Genomic DNA, 18156 nt, shown 5'->3' with positions numbered 1-18156 from the left:
TCTTGCTCACATATAAAACTAATAGCAATACCTATGTGAAGCGTTAACAGTCATTAAATCCCTTTAGCAGTAGGCAACTGCCCTATAAAGAGGGTTAAATAGGAGGGTGAGGCCGGCACTTCAATAATACGGGAGTTCCTTTTAATTGGGTACTTTAATTCTACAAAGAGAAACATGATAGCACCAAACACTGGTAACATTGTTCTGAGTCTGGTCCTGGGCTCCTTGGGCCATTTCATGCCCAGGTGGCCCTGTTGTTAGTTTAACCACAAAGAAGCCGTTATCAGTTATAATTGCAGCTGGGCAAGTTTCATCAAATAAATGCCCTACGACCTGATCCTGGTCCACCCTGTGTAACGGCCACTTAACTAAATTAAGATATTAAAATCTGGGGTCACTCTAGCGACACATTGACATTCGATCGCCAAAAGTGGGAAGAATAACACAAAACTCTGAAGGTGGATGAAAACGATCCAAAGGGCAGAGTCATTAAGTTCGAAAAGACAGTGCAGATTGGTAGTAAACCAGGGTTAGCCCGCACACATGGGCCCCACGCTAAGGCAGAGCTGGGGGCGGGTGGGGGCGTCCTACCCTTTACTTAAAGGCGGGGTCGCGGGGTGGGGTGAGGGGGTGTCACTGCCATGATCTAAAGGCGGAGGGAAGACCTACTGGGCTGCTCCTGTTAGCCTACGAAGTACAGGGGTGGGGTGCGGCTGGAGTGAAGGGGAGCGCTGTGCCCAGCCAGTAAAAGGCCCCGGGTTCTAATTCCAGCAGAACCGAAGGACACTGAACAGTTCGGTGGCCAACTCCGCAGCGCGTGCGCCCTGGGGCTCTCGGTCGGGAGCCGCGGACCGGCCCCACTTGCCAGGCTTCTGGATTCGGTTCTAGAACGCTCTAGTCCGGAACCAGACCCATCAGGGCTCGGGCTCAGCAGTGGACGCGGGGCCAACCTCGAAAGGCCTGGCCAGGCGCAACCCCTGCCGCCGCGACCCCGAAGCCGGGAGATGCACGCGTCCGAGCCTCGCTCTTACCATATTGCGCGCAGCGGCCTCCTTGTTTGAGTCTGGCGCCAACAACAGCGTAGGGTGGGAAGGACCGGAGGAAGTGCAGGGGAGGTGCAACGACCCCTGGCGGCCCTCGTAGGCTGCGGGACTCGAGGGAGGAGCCTGGCCGGGGCGGGGCCTGAGGTGATGGGCAGGGCCAGCAGGGGAGGGGCCTGAGATAGGCAGGACCTGACTGAGACCAGACAGACTGGTCTGGGTTGGGCGGGCGTGTGTGCAGAAAGGAAAAGTAGGGGGCCTGGGGTAGAGGCTGGAGCACGACCGGCTTCCGTGCCCTTCCGGCGCCTCTGGGGTTGCAGAGTTGCTTGCTACTTATGTGTTCAATGTAGCTTTTATTTTTCTTTTTAAAGGCAACTTTTGAGTTTTCGCTTTGAAGTGTGTTCTTTTAACTTAAAAAAAATGGGGATTTGACTGCAGGAAATGAGAACATTTATAAAAGATTCTTTTCTATTTAATTCTTTTATCTTATTTTATTTTATTGTTTGGCTTTTTGGAACAGGGTTTCTCTGTGTAGCCTTGGCTACCCTGGAGCGCTCTCTGTAGACCAAGCTGGCCTGGAACTCAGTGATCTACCTGCTTCTGTCTCCTAAATGTTGGGATTAAAGTCGAGCACCACCTCTAGCCTTAAAAAGGACTCTGATAGAGAAGGGTGAGAGTGTATAGAGTAGTGCAGGATAGAGTAGTGCAGGCGTTCTGTATTGTGAGTGAACTGTAAATATTCTGGTTCTGCTCATTGTAAGAACTTAATAAGGAGTATGTGGAAGCTTTCTAAAGTATTTCTTGCAACTACTAGTGAATCTGTCTCTCAAAGTTTCACTAAAATCTTTACTTCATAAGATGGGATAAAGGTGATTAGCATAAGTCTAAAGCCTCTCCAAAGGAGAGTAATGATGGGAAGTGAGTATGTATCCAAACCTGCTTGCCATGCTCAAACCCTGACAACAGGTATGTAGCAGAGGTGTCCCTGTCGATTGTGTGACACAGAGCTTCGTCGCATCCACCTTTTTAACACTTTTCTAGAGCTCTTGATTTGCTCTGTATTGCAATTATTCTTTTTTTTTTTCAACCTTAGGTTTTCTGGATAGGACTTCCTGACAGCAAGTGCTGTGTTTTCTCTCTCTCTCTGCTATTATTATTATTATTATTATACTGGAAATAAGTTTATCCAATTGTACTGGTTGGTTTTGTGTGTCAACTTGACACAGGCTGGAGTTATCACAGGGAAAAGAGCTTCAGTTGGGAAGTGCCTCCATGAGATCCAGCTGTGGGGCATTTTCTCAATTAGTGATCAAGTGGGGAGGGCCCATTGTGAGTGGCACCATCCCTGGGCTGGTGTTCTTGGGTTCTATAAGAGAGCAGGCTGAGCAAGCCAGGGGAAGCAAGCCAGTAAGAAACATCCCTCTGTGGCCTCTGCATCAGCTCCTGCTTCCTGACCTGCTTGAGTTCCAGTCCTGACTTCCTTCAGTGATGAACAGCAGTGTGGAAATATAAGCTGAATAAACCCTTTCCTCCCGAGCTTGCTTCTTGGTTGTGATGTTTGTGCAGGAATAAAAACCCTGACTAAGACAAATTGGTACCAGCATAGTGGGGTATTCCTGTGACAACCTGACCATGTTTTAGGGAGGACTGTGGAAGGACTTTGGAACTTTGGGCTAGAAGACCCATTCAGTCTTCTAGCCCAAAGACCCATGTGACATGCTGTGTAGGAGCTTGGAAGATAATGTTGAAAACAGTGCAGATGATGGAGGCCTGGCTTGTGGAATTTCAGAGGGAAGATTAAAGACCATCACCTGATAAAGACTATCAAGGTTGTGTTTTGATTGTGAAGATTCTGTGGTTTTGGTTAGCTGGGGTTGAAGAATCAGCTGTGATTAACAAGATACCAGAACCACTAAAGCAAACCTTAGTTTTACTGGGACTATTGATGCTGTTTAGCTGGAGCTAAGAAATTAGCAGTGATTAACAAGAGACCAGCATCACTGTGGTGAAATCTTCTGGGAAGTGTTTTCTGAGCGCACAGAGGCTGTGTTCCAGAGATAGCCACAGTTGTACCTCACACTGTGGCCAAACTTGGTAATGTGTAAGAGTCACCCAAGTGGTACTGGTTTTGAAGGCATGAAGGGGTCATGAAGAACAGCTGAGGCTTGGCACTGTGAGAGGCCAGGGAAGGCCACTGGTGAAGGTGCAACTCAGTTGCAACTGATGGCCCAGGATTGAAGGGGTCATGCAAAGGAGTTATGACTTGGCACCATGAAGAGAGCCTATGAGAGGCTATTGGTGAAGCCTAGTTACAGCAGAAGACAGCAGTGTTTTGGAGATGCCGGTGCCATGAGATGGCCACCAGGAACAGCAGCGGCAGTGGAGTACAGGCAGATGGAGCCTAGAAGACAAGGTGTGTGCTACAAAGGGCAGAGCTGGAGAAGTGACCCAAGCCCTTGGAGGAGCCCAGAAGATCTTGAGTTGGATCCCAGACATTGTTGGAGTTTGATTTTTGCTTTTGATTATGACTGCCCTGATATTTTCAAAAGGATTCTTCCTCTTGAAGGAAGAAAGTGTTTTAGTGGAGCCCACAGTTAAGAGACTGAATTTTAAAAGATATTGGACATTTTAAAGGGATTGAACTCTTAATATGTAAAGACTGTGTGACTTTTAAAGTTATTTAGATCTTGAGGATGAATAAGAAAGTAAGAGTTAAGGCTTAATAGTGGCTGGTTTTGTGTGTCAACTTGACACAGGCTGGAATTATCACAGAGAGAGGAGCTTCAGTAGGGGAAATGCCTCCATGAGATCCAACTGTGGGGCATTTTCTCAATTAGTGATCAAGGGGGTAGGGCCCCTTGTGTGTGGTACCATCCCTGGGCTGGTGCTCTTGGGCTCTATAAGAGAGCAGGCTGAGCAAGCCAGGGGAAGCAAGCCAGTAAGACACATACCTCCATGGCCTCTGCATCAGCTCCTGCTTCCTGACCTGCTTGAGTTCCAGTCCTAACTTCCTTTGGTGATGAACAGCAATGTGGAAATGTAAGCTGAATAAACCCTTTCCTCCCCAGCTTGCTTCTTGGTCATGATGACTGTGCAGGAATATAAACCCTGACTAAGACACCAATCAAGTAACAACTATACAAATGCAAGCAATTGTAGCCGCCAGCAGCTACATGTGAACCGGGTTACCTGTTGAGAGAATTTTGGGGTCATAGGGAAGAGAGGCGAAAAGAACGTACGGCCAAGTCAATGTTCACTGATCAAAGCCGTAAACTTTAATGGCGCCAGACCTTATAACAGTTCGGGCAAACCCTTCCCCCCAGACTCCAGGCTGAGTTCCGGTGGAAGTTGTCTAGCTTCTCTTGGAGGTCTTCGTCTTGACTGCTCCGGCAGCTGGGTGGGTCACCTGTTTAATTCAGGAATCCCTATACCTGGAGGAACAATGAACTTGACCTTTACTACGTGCACTCCACCCTAGGTGGAGCAGGATCCTGGCTAACTGGGAGAAGTTAACCTTGACCAAAGTCAAACTCTGACCAAGTGCAAGACTGCCCCAATATGGCTCTGTACATGTCCTCCCTTTTTTTATTAATTTGAACACGAGGAGGTAGAAAACAAGTGGATAAATATCCTTCATAAGAAGGCGGGCCTTAACCAGGAGGGGAAGCATTGACCGTAATTCCTCTTAAATATTGTATAACGTCTTTTTCAGAGGAGGGGTAATAGGCTCCCTTATTATTTTAAGGACAGCCTCTCGACGTTAACCCCTATGCAATTAGGTGTACTTCCTGGGGACTCAGAAGCAGAAATTCACCTCCCCATGCAGTGCTTTGCCTCGCACGTCTCGCTGGTACCCATGTTTGTTCAAAAACAAACACACATAGATCTGAGTTCTATGTGGCTCCCTCTTTGGAGATCCACTTGTGTAAGTTTTGAAGCCAGGGGGGTCTGCAAGTGTCTTTAACAGACATGTAATCTCTCCATCCAGGTGAGCCTGGGTGGAGACAGCCAGTCTGCTTAACAGACAAGGTCAAGAGTTAAAGGTGGAATAGGATTAACTTGTCCCAGAAGTATCCAATTCAGTTGTAAATTAACAACTTTAAGGATCCAAAGCTTGGCCTCTGAGGTGGGAGAGGTAGCCTTGTGAATCAAGAATTAAGCTGTTACTTCTCAGGAAAAGTGGAGACTATATGTTAAATTAACACAGCTGGCTGAAGATTGTTAGCCATCTTCAAAATTGGAATCTTCAATATTGGAATTATTTCTAGACCAGTCTATGGTTGAGTCAGCTGAACACAATAAGGAGAAGAGTCATTTTAACTCTTCTTAATTAATTTTTCCTAAGCTAGCATAACAGTCTCCATGTTCTGTCCCACAAAGTCTAAAAGCTTGAAGCTAGGCAATTTATCTAACCTGGGACATTTAACAATTGAGGTAAGTCAAGAACATATACCCAATATAGCTCTTATGTTACCATGGTCTGGGCATTCAGCAAGCACACAGTCAGCATATCTTCTGCAGCATTCTGTGGAAAAAACAGAGGGCATGCCTTCTCCCCCAATATTAAATCAGGATCATGGCATATGTTAGTAAGTGAATTCCTTCATTTCACCTAGACATCAATATGTCTAATTACAAGATGTCATATACATTTAGCAAGGAGTTTCTTGGCATCTAAATTTTAAAATTTTTTTTTTTTTAAAAACATGTAAGCATAATTTAAATTATATGCACAGGGACACAATTTCCCCTCTCTTCTTTCTTCCAAGAAGATATTGTTTTATTAATTTAAGTTGGAACACAAAGTATAAACCATAACATAGGCAATAACTATGTAATTATATAAAATATAGTTGCTTTTTCTGTTAGAGCAGTTGCAACTAGACAGCCTAAAAATGAATCATTAGTCACATGTACATATTTTTTTAATCTTTTAAATTAGAAATATGAATATCATTTATCTGTAATAACTAAGTCCTCTAGGATTAACACCATTACGTGGTAGAGGTAGAAATTGAGGACATCAAGAACAAATCATTATAATTTGATGTGCACAAAATATAAAATTATTTCAAATACCTAAAGGACAGTCATTTAGAGAACATATCCTTTGTTCTTAGAAATTTGAATCACATTTGTATAAACTGTAGAAATTAAGAATTAGCAGTATTAAAAATGGACCAATTTTAAGCAATTATAAACCATGAGCTATGTATATCTACTATTATTAAAAGCTTGACCTTAACATCTTAAAAATAGCTGCTATAGCACCCAATTCAGGTATCTGTGTTGAAGCAGGGAGAAACTTAAAGGAATAAACATGTGATCTGATAGTACAAATTATCTTTTGGATAACAATTATTAATTTTGCCTAAAAATGCTTGCCATGTAATAGATCAACCATTAATAATAAATTTGATTGTTGCTTGAAGCAAGGAACAAACGTTTCCTACCTTGAAAACAGAGGTTTAAGACCTTCTGTGGCAAGCTTAAAATGAGGTAAATATAAGATAAAGCCAATTAATATATCCTAACAACTTTTGAAAGCCATTTACCTAAAAATTCTAAAAGTCTATAGGAGCAAGGGCCTGTAACAAACATTCTATGAACATTATACACTGAAAATTTTAAGATCTTAACTTCTAGTATAAAAACAGAGACAAAACACTTTTTTTTTTTTTTAAAGCCAAACACTCCTTAGGTGGGGCCTGTAAGGCAGAAACAATTTCTCAAAACTTCCTCACTAGCTTCCCCTGAGGCAGCTCTAAGCTTTGCATTAACTCAAATGTAAATTTTTTTATCTGCCCTAGGATCCACCTTGAGTCCTTGGCAAGGACATTGTATGAGATTCCTCAAATGTAAATATCTTCTAATCTGAGCCTTTTATCTAAGACCAGACCCAAACCTACAAGGACAATTTAAGGATTAAACAAAAGAAACCTGTAATTTCATGGTCAAAGGAACCTACTTGATATCAAATACATTTCTACAGAGATATCCTTTTTAATCTTGGAGGGTTAAATTTTGCTCCTACCATTGTAGCCTATAAACTTGTGGAAAAGTGGCAATGGGCCTCTAAATCCCATAGCTGTATCACTCTCAAAATTATCTTAATTACAAAATGTTAACAATTACGAGCCTGCAAACTGAAAACTGTAGCCAATGACACACTGATTTTTATTGTAACTCAATGTTTTCTTGCAATATTAGAGCACAATTGTAATTTTGGAAGCAAATCTCAATTTTAAACAATCTATTTTCTTTAAAATTAATGGCAAACACATATTTACAGCACAAGGTTTGTATGCCAGTTCTTATGTTCAAGTGTATAACAGTGTAACTTATTAAAGAGACAATATTTTAAATCTTAATCTTCATTAAGTCTAATCTCCAGGCCAAGATTCACATGAAACACCATGCCAATTTAGGAGCGTCCCAAAGGCCTGTATTTCCTGGATTGCGTCATGCCACGTGGTGTTCAAAATGGCGACTACCCTAAACTACCAGCCTTAACCATCATGCCACGTGTTCAAAATGGCGACTACCCTAAACTACCAGCCTTAACCTAACTTTTGTTAATAACATTATACCTTTTAAATCATGTGCAGTGACTTAAGCCAATACTCTATAGTCAAGACATGCAAAATATACCTTTAAATCCAATTATAAACAAGAACAAGGCATGAGTGGCGTTAGGCCACGTGTAGTTAGTTAAGATAGCTCTAACACTGAATCACCAGTTTTAAACTAACCTTTTCTTAATAACACTATACCTTTTACATAATAACCAATTAATTTATAAATCTTTAGTCCAGAAATGTAAAGCCTTATATCATTAAAACCAATTAGAAACATGTATAAAGCGACTACATGAATTTCACAAGCCAAACCAAGGTCTTCCCAAATCTTGAGGTTTCTGGGCTTTAAGAGCGGCTTTTTCCCCAGCCACGCTTGTCTCTTGAGTGAGCTGCGTGGCTTTGAATCATTCCCCACACAAACTGTGGCTAGCTCAAGAGGTTACCAGCAGATGTAATCTTTACCAATTTTTCTTTTAAACATGAAACAGTCATTCACACAAAGACACAGAGAGGACATAAACATACACATAGACAGACAGTCGGTGCACCGGGACAAACACGGAAAGATACACAGAAAGTTAAGCGTGCTTGTTAAGCAATTGCATCCATTTTCCTCTTTAAACAGCTCTTAGAAGCTGTGGACATATGCCTATTTTTAAAAACCCCTTTCTTTTCGCCGAAATCAGCTCTTACGAGCTTTGGGCAAATGCCTACCAAATTCCTTCCCCATATTTCCCTATCTTATCAACCCAAGCAGTCCTGCGCTGGGTCCACGCAGTATGCTTGAAAAACTGTATCCATTCCTTGCACTCACAACCATAGACACGAATTCACTAGCGCTAGTTTTGCCCTCTATGTTGCTTACCGTGCGGACACCATTAATTTTCACCTTTTTCTGCGAAGCTTCGCTGGATAGGGCTACCTCAAGAAATTCTCTCGTGCCAGGTCGCCCCACGTTGGGCGCCACTATGTAGCCGCCAGCAGCTACATGTGAACCGGGTTACCTGTTGAGAGAATTTTGGGGTCATAGGGAAGAGAGGCGAAAAGAACGTACGGCCAAGTCAATGTTCACTGATCAAAGCCGTAAACTTTAATGGCGCCAGACCTTATAACAGTTCGGGCAAACCCTTCCCCCCAGACTCCAGGCTGAGTTCCGGTGGAAGTTGTCTAGCTTCTCTTGGAGGTCTTCGTCTTGACTGCTCCGGCAGCTGGGTGGGTCACCTGTTTAATTCAGGAATCCCTATACCTGGAGGAACAATGAACTTGACCTTTACTACGTGCACTCCACCCTAGGTGGAGCAGGATCCTGGCTAACTGGGAGAAGTTAACCTTGACCAAAGTCAAACTCTGACCAAGTGCAAGACTGCCCCAATATGGCTCTGTACAAGCAATTTTAGTCATTTTCCTTTTGGTCAACTTATATTAGGCCTGAAATCTTTAATAAAAGTTTTCTAGGTATTGGTTAAGTTTGGTAGGTTGCTCATCTATACACATAATTTATGTATTTTAAAGACTGAAGTCAAAGCACAAAGTCACTCTTACTCTCAAAACTTGAGCAAAAGGTCAGTTAATTAGAGCGTATGTGGTAGGGCAAACAGAGCAGCTAAGAAGTAAGAAGGGCTGTGTTAGTCCCTAGAGTTGTGTGGGCTTGTGGAAAGAAAGAACCTGAGTGCCGTGTGCTCCACAGTGTGGGTGACCCAGGGATCCTTGTCTCTGGAAGGCAAACACTTTGCTTTATAATCACCTCGCAAATACCTTTTAAATCCATGCTTTAAAGGAACTGGGATCATACCTAGCTACTTAAAATGCAAACTCTTAGGAGAGAGCCACAAACATCTCCCCCCAACCTTTTGGACTGTGAGTCCTGAGTCTCATCTGCCATGGGAGGGAGAAGCAGAACAGTTAACCACTTTAAAAACAAGAGTTTCATCTGCATAAGAAGATGAGAAGTACCATCTCCTCAAAGATGGGGACTTCAGGGCTAACTAGGAGGCTAGAATCTGTCAGTCTGTTAACGTTTCAGCCAAACAGGCTCTAGCCAGTTCTCAGACTGAGAGATTTTTCTTTTTACTTCTCAGTGGTGTTCTTGTCCCCCACACGGGTGGATCTGATCTGGTTCGCAATTATTCTGTGATAGCTAGCACGCCCACACACTTACTCTGGTTTACCTGGTGTCCCCATATCCCAGGATGTCACCTGGCAATGATGGTCTCCAACCACTCAGCAGCTGATGGTGCTGACAGGATGCTGTCAAGCTAGTGGAACAGTGGCTTGGGGGACTGGGACCCCAGTGACTCCAGAGCCTATTAGGCTTCTCCCACTCTCTAACTTCTAACACCCCGACAAGTAGTCTAGGATGACCTGAAAGCAAGATGCAGGGTCTGTTTGACTCTACCTCCCCAGGGCTGGGGTTATAAACACATACCACCATGTCCAACACTTCATGACATGAAGGATGGAACTCAAGTCTTCACACCAACAAAGCAAGCCCTTCACTAAGCTGCATGTGTGGTGTTAATAGGTATGGTTCCCCATCAACTCGTGTGTTTGAATGCTTGGCCCAGAGGGAGTGGAACAAACTCGTACCTGCAAATATGTAGGTGTGGCCTCGTTGGAGGAAGTGTGTCACTATGGAGGTGGGCTTTGAGGTCTCATACATGCTCAAGCTACGCTTAGTATGACACACAGTCTCTCCCTGCTGCCTCCAGTTCAGCATATAGAACTCTCAGCTCCTTCCCCAGCACCATGTCCACCACGATGAGAGTGAACTAAAACTCTGAAACTGTAAGCCAGCCCCAGTTAAATGTTTTCCTTTACAAGAATCGCCGTGGTATCACAGCAATAGTGACCCTATTTAAGACACTGTCTCTCCAGGCCCCTTTCTACAGAAAAGGGGGCCCAGTATTTTCATTTCACACCAGGCCCTGTAGATCATGGAACTGATGCTATGTTCATTTTTCTCAAGCCTATAGACTAGGGAGTTGCTGTTATTGTTGTTGGCTTATGTGCTGGAATGAACCTAGGGCTTTTGCTATCCTCTAGTAATCAGAACAGTGCCTGGGCATTCTGCTGGCCATGGTATATAATAGATTTCTCCACCAATGAAAAGAACCAATCAAAGCTGAATCAGAAGTATAAAGGCAGGTTTGTTGAGAGGCTGCCCTTGGGTGAGTTCACTGATGTCACAGGTGGAGATCAGGGAAGTCGTGAGCCCAGCCTAAAGCAAGGGAATTGTAATGGGGTTTGAGTGTGGGGTGATGACATGTGAGCTAGGATCTGGGATTGTGGCCATATAAGGTAAAGAAACTCGGAGACCAGGAGAGATGACGTTGCTGGGAATTTTCTCCTTGTGGGCAGGATTGGGGGGAAGAAGAGCAAATGAGGTTTCTTAGCTTGTCCAGGGGATGAGCAGGGTTTCTGAGTAAGCACTATACTTGCAAGCGTGCGTCAACAGCACTCATAACACTGCTAAAGTACAAGTCTGTTTCATCCTTTGGACGGTAAGCTCCTGGGTGATACAGGTTTCACTGTTCATCGTCGAAGTCTTCCCACTTAGCAGAAACTCTAGCCTGCCATGCGTGTTTGGACTATAGGATGCTAAGTGGTAGAGTGGTCCAAAACTGTATCTGCCTGCCCTGCCTGTCTCCTCACTTCCACAAGGACAAACTGTAGCTAGAACTGAATCCTGCTCCTCTGGAAAGAGATGCCACGGGCTTCACAGGAGATGTGTTCTGATTGAACATCTGAGGTACCGGATGACCGGAGGCACTCCTCTCTAAATCTGATAGACTCTGAAGAGCCTGTGATGGCAGTGGGACATGCCGGGAGAAGGGGAAAAGTGGACGGTGGGAAGCAGGAGGCCTTGTGCAGGCTCAAGGCCAGCTTGAGCTACATGATAGATTCTAGACCAGCCAGAGCAATACAGCAAGACCTTGCCTCAAAATAAGCAAAACAGCAATAATAAAAGTGAAAAACAAAGATTTGATAAAAAATAAATGTTATTTTATTAATGTCAGTTTGGGTCTTTATTCTATTTTCTGTTTGTTTCATCTCTCCTTGTAAGGCTAACTCTAACCACCTCTTTCAGAGTTCTAGTCTGTTCTGGAGAAAACATTTGAGCATGACAGCTTGGATATGGCACACGGAGACACTGTTTGAGAGGTGTTTTCTTGAACTTGAGGACTGTGGTAACAAGTTTCTTTGAGAAGAATAGAAACATCCACTTAGCATCAAGCTCCCTGACACTGAACTACCAGAGGATTGTTTGATCTAGTCTCTAGATGATTCTGTGGCTTGAAGTACACATCCAGCTGTAGTGGCTATTCCTGGTTGTCAACTTGACTGTATCTGGAATGAGCTACAGTCTAGAATTGGAAGGCTCACCTATGATCCTAATTTGGAGGCTCAGAGATATAAGTTTCTGACTTGGATCTTGGCATGGAGACCTTAGCATAGTGGCTAAGACAAGGAGATCTCCGAGTTCAAGATCATTTGGGATTAAAGGCATGGATGCACACGCCTTTAACCCAGGCCATACCCTCTGCTGGAGACCCACACGCCAATAATCTGGGCCATACCCTCTGCTGGAGACCTACAGCCTTTAATCTGGGCTACACCCTCTGCTGGAGATATATAAGGGCATTGGAAGAAGGAAGACTCTCTCTCACTCTTCCTTGCCTGCTTGCCTCGTGGGACTGAGAAACTGCTAGATCCTTGGACTTCCATCCACAGCTGCTGCTGATCATTGTTGGGAAGTTGGACTATAGACTGTAAGTCATTGACAAATCCCCTAACTATATAAAGACTATCCATACGTTCTGTGACTCTAGAGAACCCAAACTAATACACCAGCCATTAGGTATAATGTACAGTAATACAGAAATCCTTACTATGATGAACTCTGCATCAATATATTCTTGATCCAAGAAGTACTAGCTGTATGAGGTCCCTCTAGGGTCCCTGCCCCCTAGTAGCATCTGCCACAGCCAGCAGAAGGCCATCTCATCTTGAAATCTTTGAGGATTACAAGCAAACACACAGCCCATTGTGTCAAGATTTCTCCAACTCCTATTTCATATACATCCTGAATATTAACAAGTGGCTAGCAGCACAACCAACAAAAATAGCACTCAGGTTCTCTACTCTAAACAGTTTCATAGAGGTATTGCAATCTTCTATATGTTCTAGAACAGTTCCCACTCCCTGTCACTCAGGGAACCACCTGTTGAATAAATACTCAGTCCGCAGATGGAGAGAACAAGCTTTATTATAATGATTTGAGATTTTTGTGCATGGTAACGATATACACATGAATCTTGTTTCTCCCGTGTTTCAAGACAGAATTAATTTAAAGTTTTATTATAGACTAAAGCATCCAAAATACTGTGGTACGTATGTATCTACGAACATACAAACACATTGATGCACAGCGTCCGTTCTTCTATTTAAATAGGCAGTCAGCATTTCAATTCATAAAAGAACACAGGAGGAGGCTATATCATTATGAATGGCAGAAAACACAAGACCAGCAGTACACAGAATGTATGAGACAGATGTGTCAAGGTGGAATGTACAAGATCTTCAAAGAAATGAAAAGGGAACAAACAACCCTCATTCTCATAGGCAGCCTCCAAAGGCTGCAGTAAGGGATGATAAGAAAAAATGTTAGCAGAGGGTACTTGGTTGATAGCACAACATCCCATGTTGTAAAGCAAAAGCATTGAGGTTAAGGCTGTGTTGCTTTCAAAAGTTAATGGAAGTGCTGTACATTCATTGGAACAACATAGCTGATTATTAATCTCTTCTAGAATGTTAATGAATCGCATCCACACATTCTCCACAAACAGACCACACAATCAACTACCACACAGTTCATTAGAAAGTGTTTTTGAAGATTAGCATTGCGATTTTGTAGCTTACTGTCATTTGAAACAAAACCAAAAAAGTATTCCTTTATACCAAACAAATTTTTAATGGGCACTTAGTTTCCTTTATGGCAATACTAGATTCCTAGTTATCAAAAATATTAAAATAATTGTAAATTTTTAAACACCCTGCAACATTTACATAAAGTAACAGTATTAGGACTTTTGATTTTAAGGGAAATTAGGTAAGGTTTGCATCAGGCAGCTTCGATGTTATCCTACTTGGAAAGGTCTTGTTTTAAAAGCATTCACCCAAAAAAGAAATTCCTCTTCCCTGTTCAGAAGCTGGTGAACAGAGAGGCTCCACAGTTCAAATGCATAGAGAGACATTTCCCATTTGACGTGATCTACAGATGACCCGATGTTGATCTGATCTCTCCAGTTTCCTCCGTAGGTATTACCAAAGCATTTATGCTAACCCTTTCGAGTGAGGCTTCATATCCCTGGTCATGCACCGCTATTCCAGTTCATTCCCTGTGAGGACATACATACCCTGTACATGTAGTAGGAGCAGTCGTGTAACGGCTGCATGGACCAGGGGTACGTAGTGCCTCAAATTTTGTCAAGTTTAGGAAACTCAGGGGCTTATTTGGTTACAGAGACTAAAGTTTCATCAAAATCTTCCACATCATTTAAAAACCATCAAACAGTCATAATGACTTTCTAATTGTGTGTTTCTGGATAGTCAAGTACTCCCTACCACCCCGTGTCCAGCAGGGGAGGTTTATGTTGGGAGAAGATACACTATCGTTAACCTATAAAACCTAACTGTTTGTCCTTAGTGCCCAAGGGAAATTTGAATGCTTACTTTCTCAGTGCTACGTTATCATGAATGTATGACGGGTTCTATATACTTGACTAAGATCAATTAGACAGTAACAGTAGCCTAGAACAACAACAACAAAAAAAAGCCACTTATTTTAATAATCCTTCTCAGTTTACCAGAAACCATTCTGACCAAATGAGACAAGATTTCATTTAGATCTTGTCTATTTATATCTTAGTAGCAGCACTTCCCACCCCCCCACAAATATGCTTACCACAAAGAAATACAGTAAATGCACACACATACCCAAGTGCAGAATGTAGTGTTTCCTACAGCGCCCACTGCGGGTGCTTTATGATGGTGGAACAGAACTAGATTAAATTACTCTTTCATTCCAGTTCATACCAATATTTATGTGTTAAGAAAAAAAAAAAAACAACCCAATTTGTATTATTTCTTATTGATCTATCAAGCCTGATGCGATATTTTATATATGCGGCTGATTTGTTTATGAATTAATTTCTCACTTCACAAATATCTCAACGTTGTACAAAAAAAAAAAAAGAACTCATTTGATAAATTCATTTTCAAAATAAGAGTTGCACCGTGGAGGCACAACTCAGATGCAGAGCACACCTGAGGTGCTGGATTCCATTGCCAGCACCACAAAAAGAATCAAACAAAACCAGCCTGCAGCAGTCTCTTAAAAACATGTTTTCTGCTTGTGAAAATTAATGAAAAGTAATTTACTCATTTTTTTTTAAAAAAGCTTTCTTTTAAATAGCCAAGAAACAGAAACAGTCGTGCAGGCAGACCATTAATAAACAGCGCAACACATCCTCCTTTCCAGACTATAAGCTATAACTGCCCAGGGATACCTTTCTCCTCTATGCATGCCTCTGGCCCAGGGTCTAGGTGCACTCCTGACCTCATAGGAAGCTTGAGGACAGGGACACTGAACTTCATATTGAAGGCTTGGGCTGTAGGCACTGCCCAGCTACAGGGCTCTTGCTCAATATTTCTAAAGCCATGAGGAGCATCCCCAGCACCAGGAAAAAAAATTAAAACCAAAATATAAAATCAAAGACTTATTTTATGGTATTCAGAAGTAGTCTTACTTTACCACTCTAAAACTGGCATTGAATTTTATGTCTAGTACAGACAAGCTTGTATATTTTAAAATCCCACAGAACTAAAATAATAATAAGCTAAACACCAAGATGAATCTCTGAAAATAAAGTTTTTCCACCCAGATGTTGATTTAGTTATAATGAATTAAATAGACCATTAGAAGTAGCCAGATTTTCTTTCTAATTTTTTAAAAAACTTTTATATCACAAACATTGGAATTTTAAGATAATAAGCCATAAACATCGTCATTTGTGTCTGAGGGAAAATGTTTTTACAGTAGATATCTAAGGTGTTTTCAATGAATGACACCCCAACATTGCCAACAAATATGCCAAACACAACTTTCTTATTTGGTAGAACTGAGTAGGAAATCAGTGGAAAGAGAACACATGTAGGTTTACAGGATCCATAACAGGTAATGTTTCTCAAAATGCATTTATATCTAAATGAAAGGTAACTCAAACTCAATGTTTAAAGATTTCTTTCTTTGTTTTTCTTTCTTCTTTTTTTCTTGAACACAAAGAAGGTCATTTGACTGGAAGCCAGACATCACCATCATGCCAGAAAATGGCAATGCCGAAACCTGCAGTAGGGCTCACTCCACAAGGCCGGCCGCTTCCGATGGCAGCAGCCAGGCAACCGGCTGAAGGACGGGCTGGACAATGCTTCTGTCTTTCAGAAGTGCTGCCTATTCCCACCCACCAAGGACTCGTCTATATATTTATATATATATGTATAATACATTCTATCTTACCCTAACCATGTATACTTGCCCTTTTAATGCCTCTACTATTCATTAGACACTGATAAATAACCACAACATGCCCTTACCTGTAATGCTCAACAGAACTTTGGTAACACTTGCTCTCTAAGGGGAAATCATGAATCAATCACATGCCTTTGGTTGACACCATTCATCCTCCAAAGGGCTGCTTATGGCTCTCTGTCCTAGGACACTGGTGTCCGACTACATGTGCTGACGTTTTGCAGGAGGTAAAGCTTTCGCTTTCAGGACGTGGAAGAGGAATGACATATGAACACATGGCACATGAATGTGACTTCTCGTGAGTCCATTCCAGCGTGTTGATCTGAAGCTAGTAACCAAAGGGTCCCCTTGTTTTTGCTATGTGCCTTCAGGAGTTTCAGGTTTTCCTGAAAATATATTTCATTTTCTGATGCAAGGTGAGCAGACACAAGAAGGTGAAGAGAACACACAGAAACGATCTTTGATCAAACCCAGAAAATTTGGGAAATTTGCATTGATTCTGAAGGGCTCAACTCAAGGGGGCCCTGAGTCACAGCTGAGAGGATCTTGCAAGACAGCCTTGGATTTCTCTAAGGTAATTTATATGTGGTTGTTGATAAGCAAAAACATGTCACCAGAATAATAACACCTACTGTAAAAGTGAGGTTAGAAGGTCCCTTGGGTCTTGAAGTTAAATAAAATAGGCATCTACAAGTTTTGTTCTTGGAAGCTCTATGCAAAGTCTATCATTCATTCACCAGTCAACAGATAACGCTAATTCTTTTTAACGTCTGATTTGCAAAATTAGTTTAACTACAGAAATCCCTGTCCTATGAGTCATAGTTCACAGGTGTAAAACTTTGCAGTTTGTGTAGATTCAGTAGAAGAAGATTCTTTTTAAATCCTAAAAGTGAATTATGGAAATTGGATAAACAGTTTTTAAGGAAATGATTACATTCAGAAATAACCTTGGGAAGTTCACCAAAGATTCTTCCTAGTGTGAAAAGTCCTATCGTAATCTGGTCCCACATTGAGAACTCTGTTCCAGTTTCTAGTGCAAGACCTCAGTACAGAGCTGTCCGCAGTTACTGTAAGTACCGATAGACCTTGAAACAGTGGTTTCCAGAGTCTGCAACCACAACATGGCCATCCGAAGTGAGAGCCAGGCCCTGGGGGCCATAGAGCGGGTCAGCAGATGTGTTGATATAGGACAAAAATGATCCACTCCCGTCAAAAACCTGCACAATCATAAAAACAGAGCATCAGAGAAATTACAGATGCTGAAGAACATGTATTTAAAATAAAGAAAGCATGTAAGGGAATTTCTGGGCTTGCTCAGGCACACACATAGTATTGATAGTTAATCTTGGTTGCTGATTTAGTTAGTTCTAGAAATAATGATGAGATGGGGTCTAGAAATATCCATAAGTATGGTTCCTGAAAAGATGACCTGAGCGGGGGATGAATCTCCCTCAGTGTGGGGAGTCTCCCTCATTGTGGTCCAGGCCTAAGGAGGTCTAAGAGAGAAGTTGCTGCTTTTGGCCTACTGCCTTCTGTCCTGGCTGGTGGGTGCATCTGCTTTGTTGTTGCCACTGCCACCACCACCACCATCATTTGCAGACATTGGAACCCAGCCTCTTTAACTTTCCAGCACAGGCTGAAGACCTGAGGTTCGCTCAGAATCCTCTAGGGCAGTGATCCTCAACTCCTTCAGCAAATCCCTATCTCCAAAAATACATTACAAGTAGTAACAGTAACAAAATTATAGTTGTGAAGTGGCAATGAAAATAATTGTATGGTTGGTGGTCACCACAACATGAGGTAGTAAAGGGTCCCAGAATTAGGAAGATGGAGAACCACTGCTCAGGGCCTAGAGTCTAGCCCTTAGCTGCCATGTTGGGACTGCTGAGGCAGGGGCCTGGTAGATTGAGAAACTTCTGGTTTCTTGGCCTCTCCAGCATACAGACAATTG

The 18156-nt window shown here is 42.5% G+C and overlaps 2 protein-coding genes across 3 annotated transcripts in view; both read right to left on the bottom strand.

The window, feature by feature from the left end:
* The window catches only part of Mnd1 (meiotic nuclear divisions 1), a 57310-nt gene extending 56171 nt beyond the window's left edge, over positions 1-1139 (bottom strand). Inside the window, exon 1 of the mRNA XM_052180284.1 lies at positions 1032-1139. Within this exon, the coding sequence (XP_052036244.1) occupies positions 1032-1034 (3 nt within the window). The 5' untranslated portion in view covers positions 1035-1139. The remainder of the gene's footprint in view (positions 1-1031) is intronic.
* An 11727-nt stretch (positions 1140-12866) lies between these two features.
* Trim2 (tripartite motif containing 2) overlaps positions 12867-18156 on the bottom strand; it is a 110342-nt gene continuing 105052 nt past the window's right edge. For both annotated transcript variants that reach the window (XM_052180282.1, XM_052180283.1), the window contains exon 12: positions 12867-17422. In XM_052180282.1, the coding sequence (XP_052036242.1) occupies positions 17270-17422 (153 nt within the window). In that variant the 3' untranslated portion in view covers positions 12867-17269. The remainder of the gene's footprint in view (positions 17423-18156) is intronic.

The sequence above is a fragment of the Apodemus sylvaticus genome, chromosome 4, assembly GCF_947179515.1.
Source record: "Apodemus sylvaticus chromosome 4, mApoSyl1.1, whole genome shotgun sequence".
Classification (NCBI taxonomy): domain Eukaryota; kingdom Metazoa; phylum Chordata; class Mammalia; order Rodentia; family Muridae; genus Apodemus; species Apodemus sylvaticus.
This window is presented reverse-complemented; position numbering and strand designations above follow the sequence as displayed.